Source organism: Anguilla anguilla, chromosome 2, assembly GCF_013347855.1.
Source record: "Anguilla anguilla isolate fAngAng1 chromosome 2, fAngAng1.pri, whole genome shotgun sequence".
NCBI classification, from domain to species: Eukaryota; Metazoa; Chordata; class Actinopteri; order Anguilliformes; family Anguillidae; genus Anguilla; species Anguilla anguilla.
In genome coordinates, this window is record NC_049202.1 from 10,570,172 (window position 1) to 10,577,304 (window position 7,133).

Sequence of the window (7,133 nt, forward strand, 5' to 3'; positions counted from 1 at the left end):
TGATCCCCATACATTGGTGGTGAAACTATTGCGGGACACTGCACTGAAGACTCAGAGGCAAACTACAGTGGTTACACTTTCACAAACCTCTCATCAGCACCAAGAACAGAAAGGCAAGATTGGAATCAGCAAAACACTCAAAGATGAGTCTGATGAGTTTTGGAAACAAGTCTTATGGGCAGATGAGACAAAGATAGTCAAGATAGTCAAGCTTCACTAGTCAAGCATGGCGGAAGCAGGGTAATGGCTTGGGCCTGTATGGTTGCATCTGGGATCAGTTCAATGGTCTTTATTGATGATGTAGCCAGTGATGGCACCAAGAGAATGCCAGCCAAAGTGCACAGAAACATTACTTTGTCCCAATATTTATGGTGAATTGAAATAGGGGACTTGACTCATGAAATGGCTTTGTTGTAATTTAGTTCAATATCTGTGTAGGAAACCACATGAAATGCATGCAGACAATATGAATTTTGCCTCATGGTGATTGTCCAACTTGAAAATGCAAATTTGATTAGTACAGAGGAAAACCAAATCAAGTTGACACAACTGTCCCAATACTTTTACATTTAACTGTATATTTTTATGCCTTGTATATGGTACACCGGGTCATGCTTGAATACACAGCAAGCTGAATCATTGTCCTTCCTGCAAAATTGACTGTCACGAGAAGAATTACTCTAGACAACAAACTTTTGCAGTTGTAACTTCCTAAAAATCCACTAGATGTCCCTGTTGTACTTGTGCATCTTAAATTGTTGCTGCAGAAAGCAACTATACATACAGACATTACAGGACATTCACTGCAATCTACAGGACTGTAAGCCCTTACAACAAAGAATATTAGTGTTTTGACTAATTTAAACAGTGATATCAGCAGTATGTGAGAGATATGCCCAAAAAGTTTTTGAGTTTTTTCATCATTCAGAACAAACCTGTTCATATAAAGTACTTGTATTCTGGCTTACCCCATAGCTGAGTTAAGCAGAAACTTTTAATTCAGTTTGAAACTTTCAACAGTGCTGCCTAAATGTAATTTGAAAATAGTGGCCTTTTCTGCTCTAACAAAGCCATTTTTTGCATAATTTATTCCAATCGTGTATGCCAAATTACTTAATTATTTAAATCCAGTTGGACCAATGGATTTGTTCATAATTCAAATGTCCAAGCTCAGTAATTCGGTTCCAGTTACAGAAAACCCGAGATGACATGAACAGCCATGAGGAATGAGCAATTTCTCTCTGAGGGACTGCTATCGATCTGTCTATTCTCACGGTCACACTCATTTTCTGAAGGATGTGTACTGTAAGTCCTTTTTCAAGTAGTTGGCCATTTTCTCCTCTGTTGTTTCAAATAAATTATCAAGAACATACTTATTAGGTTATGGGCACACTTGAGGCGTGAATTGTATATATATTGTTTTTTCTGCACATATAAGCAAATACAGAAATACTAGGTCAACTGATTATTTGTTGAGATGCACTAGTTCGGATAAGAAAGAGGTGGTATGTTGTGGCCTTCCAAACATTTCATTTCAGTTCCAAAATTCTGGAATGGTGCCATCTACATTTATTTGTCCCAACAGAACTGAAGGCGTTACAGCCTACTATGTGTACGACCTGGCATCTGATGGCCAATTCACTGGCTCACAAAATAGTATATGTATCACAAGCATGCCGTTTAGCTGAAAATAAACTGTTTTCAGTGTATTGTGATACACTAGAAGTAAATCAGATTTAACGAGTTAAACAGGTTTCAGTAATGTACTGTTATACCCTCGAATCGTGAAAAAGTCCTGTTGACTCGATAAAAGGAAAAAAGGAATTTCTGTGACATTCTCTGGTGATCATACACATGAAAACATAGTTACTTTCTAATACAATCCAAATTATTACTCAGCAGGGAAACTGTCACGACGCAATCGGCATGAATCTTCATTTAGCTGAAAGCGATGCCCATGATATCTTTCCCACAAAAAAAGCCTTCGGAGCTGTCCCAATTAAGTGCTGAAATTTTCGAAGTATAACAGACGTATTTTTAGAATATCCCAAACCATAAGAATTAATTAATGGTTCCACTGGTTCCACGCAGCCTGTGGAACATTTAATAAATTATTATTGTAAGTAAATCCACACCTGATTCAGTCATAGGGCAAAGGTCATTTCACTCGTGCAAGTTTTAGGTTTTTTGACAGTTACATAGCCTATTTTGTCATTATAAAGTGGAATTTATCATTCGTAGTAGTATAATAATAAATATTATACTTTCTAATTCGAATATGGCAGGTTGTTTTAACAAAAATGTCTTCAAAAGTTTAATTACGCTGATAAAAATCAGCGATTAATAAGCAGATAGAATATTAAACCAGTGGGCGGTAAGCCTATTGGTCTGACTTTCCACTGACTACCAGTACTATTTCTACCGACTTGATTTGCAGCACGGATAGGATGTACAACTGAGTGCCTCCATCCAATTAAAGGACAGCTAACCAAATCAGCGATGCCACTGCTGAGTTCATGCCGCGCGTAGGACTAGGGATTCATTATTTTAAAATAACACAGAACACTCGTCATGGCGAAAGTATGAAAACGGTTTTATATACACAATATCGCACATTATGATGGAGTAGTTATATTGCATATATGCGTTTTACTTATACAATACATATACATATATCGTAGACAACTATGTCCTGTTACTACGCATACCATTTGCAAATAGGCTAGCCTATATTATTGACATAAGTAAATTTATTTCAAAATATCTCAAATATCTAATAAGCCAAATATTTAATAGATGGAATTCTGAGGCTTCGAAGCTTTAAAAATGCACTGACAATTCACAGGGGGCGCTCTGAGCAGATATTTATCTGATAATTCTTAGGATTCCCAAGTAATTAAGTGAATCTTGCATGGAAAGAGCCTGCTGAATCTCTTCATTAAGCGCATTCGAGTGGTGTTTCCTCTTACCCGGGCAAAACTGAAAACGTGAGTAAAGCGTGGCCAAAAGTCTAAATTGGAAAGGAGCGCGAACAAAATACGCCGCAATGAAACATGGATTACACTTAAAGAGGAGGTCGAGTCAATCTCCGACAAACGTAAGACGTAATGCATTTTACTGCAATTGAAAAGGGTGAGATGACTAGACAGTGTCATAGCCGTAGCCTATACCGTGCAAATAACAGACTCAAACAAGCTAAGGAAACAGTGGTATCGCTCAAACCAAAATATTTTACTTGACATTAAAATATTTTCGCAAAATGTTCAGGCATAGTTTGTGTACATGCTAAAAGAATGCTGAGAAAAGAGAGGAACATTTTTTTAATTTCATAAAAAACTTTATTCAAATAATATTGATTCAGTTTTTCTATGCATGATTAGCAAAACCAAACATAGGCAACTAATTAATGAAACCTTTAAGCAGTATTGATGATCCATATGCTTGAATAAAACATATTCCCTACAGAAAACAATACTATGAGGCAACATATTCCCAGACACAAAAAACTGATTGCATGTCGTCGTATAATATCTTAAAATCACTTATTTGTATGGATTCTTTGCGAATGATCTGCAGTCACGACTAAACCCCGGCGATCAGCAAACGAGAATCATTTCATGAAGGAATATGGTTGTATCCATCCCTTGGTAGTTTAGTGGCGTGCTGTTCCCTCTTATTGGTTAAGAGTCTGCCATGTGTTAAATTAGCATGAAAGACGCAAGTGGCTGAGGAACCACTGGGGGCAAAGCTGGCAGTGCGTCACAGCCCTCGGAAAAAAGGTAGAAAAAAATAACTAAAGAACCGACAAACATGCGAGTCAATTCGTGCCAATGACAACAAAACCATTGGTGATCTCAGATGCGACCATACACCTCACCGTTACAGGTGGTACAGGATATGATTTCAGGAGGCAAGAGATCTGGGGTGTCTGAAGTTCTGTAAACAAGCAACAAAATCTGCTCTATAAAACCGTGACATGGAGGATGAACGGCTGAAGAAATAACTTGCGAAGGAAAAGGTACCAGTCTCCACCGCGTCACCTCTCTAGCATCACAGAACACAATGAAATAACGTCGGACGCCGAGGATGAAATGCGTTGAAGTTGAGACTGAAGAAACGCAATGGCGGTGAAGAGCTGTGACACGAAAATATAAACGGGAAAAGTTCGCCGGCATCCTTGAGTACTGAGTAAGTGAACTGAGAGGAAGAGTTATAAATGCTGAGAAAGTACATTATCTCTGCTGCTGAGATATAACTAAAGAGGAAGGTACTACTGTACTTGACACGGAGAAGAAACTTTTTGTAAAGTGTAGGAGTCATGGCTTCAGAGGAATCTACCGGGCTGGCCAAATCTGCAGCTGTGAAATTATCCGAAATGGGCCAAAGAACTAAACAGCTCGGTACAGCTATGCAAGACCCTAATCGGCAAAGACGGATTATTTTAGTGATTGTCTGTGTCGCACTTCTGTTAGATAACATGCTGTACATGGTTATTGTGCCGATCATACCCGATTACCTTGCTGATCTCGAAAGCGAACAATCAGAACACGCCCATGTAGCTGTGCACTCAAATTCCTCAAGCAACTATACAAGCCCGGGTAAAGTATCCAGGGATAACTTAGATTTGCAAATCGGAGTTCTTTTTGCGTCGAAAGCCATTCTACAGCTTCTAGTTAACCCCTTGTCAGGAACATTCATAGATCGTGTCGGATACGACATTCCACTTTTGATTGGACTCACGGTCATGTTCTTCTCAACCTGCATATTTGCCTTTGCCGAAAACTATGCTACTCTGTTCGTGGCCCGCAGTCTGCAGGGTCTCGGGTCAGCTTTCGCAGATACTTCTGGAATTGCCATGATTGCTGACAAGTACACAGAGGAAGCAGAGAGGAGTCGAGCCCTCGGCATCGCATTGGCATTCATCTCGTTTGGAAGCCTAGTGGCGCCCCCATTTGGGGGCATTTTGTACGAATTTGCGGGTAAAAGTGTCCCGTTCATCGTGCTGGCATGCGTTTGCTTAGCAGACGGTATTTTGTTATTGACTGTAATTAAACCATTCTCCAATAGGACTAGAGAAAACATGCCCGTCGGCACCCCTATTTACAGGCTCATGATGGATCCCTATATCGTCGTGGTGGCCGGGGCGTTGACAGTGTGTAATATCCCCTTGGCCTTTCTGGAACCCACAATAGCCAACTGGATGGAAAGCACCATGAATGCATCGAAATGGGAAATGGGACTCACCTGGCTACCGGCCTTTTTCCCTCATGTTCTGGGCGTTTATATTACTGTGAAGTTAGCGGCCGAATACCCCAACTTGCAATGGTTTTATGGAGCTCTCGGTATGGTTATCATTGGCGCTAGTTCATGCACTGTACCAGCCTGCAAAAACTTTGGACAGTTAATCGCCCCACTGTGCGGCATCTGTTTCGGCATTGCTCTCGTGGACACTGCCCTTCTGCCCACACTCGCATTTCTGGTAGACGTGCGTCATGTCTCAGTATACGGCAGTGTCTATGCTATCGCTGACATCTCCTACTCTGTCGCTTATGCCATGGGACCAATCGTTGCAGGTCAGATTGTTCATAACCTCGGTTTTGTGCAACTCAATCTGGGCATGGGTCTCGTCAATGTACTGTACGCACCCGCTCTCCTCCTGCTCAGAAATGTGTGCCAAATGAAACCGTCCTATTCTGAGAGAAACGTTCTCCTGGAAGAGGGACCCCAGGGACTGTATGATACCATAAAGATGGAGGAGCGTAAAGCCAAGAAGAAGGGCTATAGTTCAACGGGTAACTGCATGGTTAGTGATGAGAATGGCATTGACACGTTCAAAGGACATTCGAGGTCATATTCTGAGGAGTCATCTGGGCCTGAATATAGTTAAAATGAACAAAAACTTTACAACATACACACCCCTTTTGTGACTACAGGAACAGACAACCCACGAAAACAGTAGAGGTGCACTTGCCATGTAATGTACTGTAATAATGCGCAACGTATTTACCAAACCACCTAATCATGATTGTGTGACCAGTTCTTTCCAGATTTGCTTTTCTTTTACGATTACGTAAAACAATTAAGGACTTTTTTTAACGTATATGAACAAGTCTGTAGTGAAGCGTTCACTCATCTAGACGTATACTTGGAGTGTTGTGAAAGGTTAAAATTTACAGTTGAATATGTGTGCATAACTATTGTATAGCATTGTACAAAGGTACATCGATTAATGTACTCCAAAATATATTTGCATATCTAGGGACTTAAATGCATAATACATGATGTATAGTGTTATCTGTTCGTACGCATAAAACAATATTATTATTTTTCTTTAAACTATATGTTCTGTAACCAATCACGTGGTTTGCTGCTATTATTAACACACAACGTGAAATTGAAAACCTAGGATTAGAATAAATCGAGTTTTGACACCACTGTCTGTATTCAGTCTTTATTTATTTGGATTATGTAGTCTATTTCTGGGATGCAATTGTGTATCATATGCATTATCTGTACATATGTGTACATATTAATGTAAATAATTAAAGCTGAGACATTTAGAACTATGCATATTTGAGGGTGTGTATGTATGACAAAGGAGCCTCCTGTTGAAATTAAAGTCGAAGTAATCCTATTCATTATAACTCAATGTAAAGCCGGCAATTGAGCATAATTTGTTCATTTGTTTGCTGTTATTTTAATAAATAATTTGAATCAAATGCCAGCAAAATAGGCTCTTCTTTCGTTTTATGAAGGGGCACACACTCAGTACACCATGCAAAAAGAAAACATTATATTCTTACTTGCATAACAATTGTCTGAATTTATTTTCACGTTTCAGAAAGAAAACATTTGATTGTATAAGCATTTAAATGCGCATTATATAATGCATGAAATAAATGCATTCTTTTAAAGTGTAATATTTGATAGTCCGGGAATGAAAACACATACGAAGTTACATTCCAATTAAACTAACTGAAAATGTGTATGATAAATATGTTCACATTACGTTGCAGTTAAACATGTGCATATACACACTCATGCAAGCTCCGCGGGCACACACAATACACCCATCCCCCTCCCCCTTTAATTAACACACACACGCAGAGACGCACGCACACACACACACACCG

General features: G+C 39.4%; 1 protein-coding gene across 1 annotated transcript; it reads left to right on the forward strand.

The window, feature by feature from the left end:
• Window positions 1–3,637: 3,637 nt before the first annotated feature.
• slc18a3a (solute carrier family 18 member 3a) lies at window positions 3,638–6,434 on the forward strand. The gene has a single exon (XM_035403309.1). It carries the CDS (start codon window positions 4,319–4,321, stop codon window positions 5,885–5,887), a length of 1,569 nt encoding a protein of 522 aa, XP_035259200.1. The 5' UTR covers window positions 3,638–4,318; the 3' UTR covers window positions 5,888–6,434.
• Window positions 6,435–7,133: the final 699 nt, after the last annotated feature.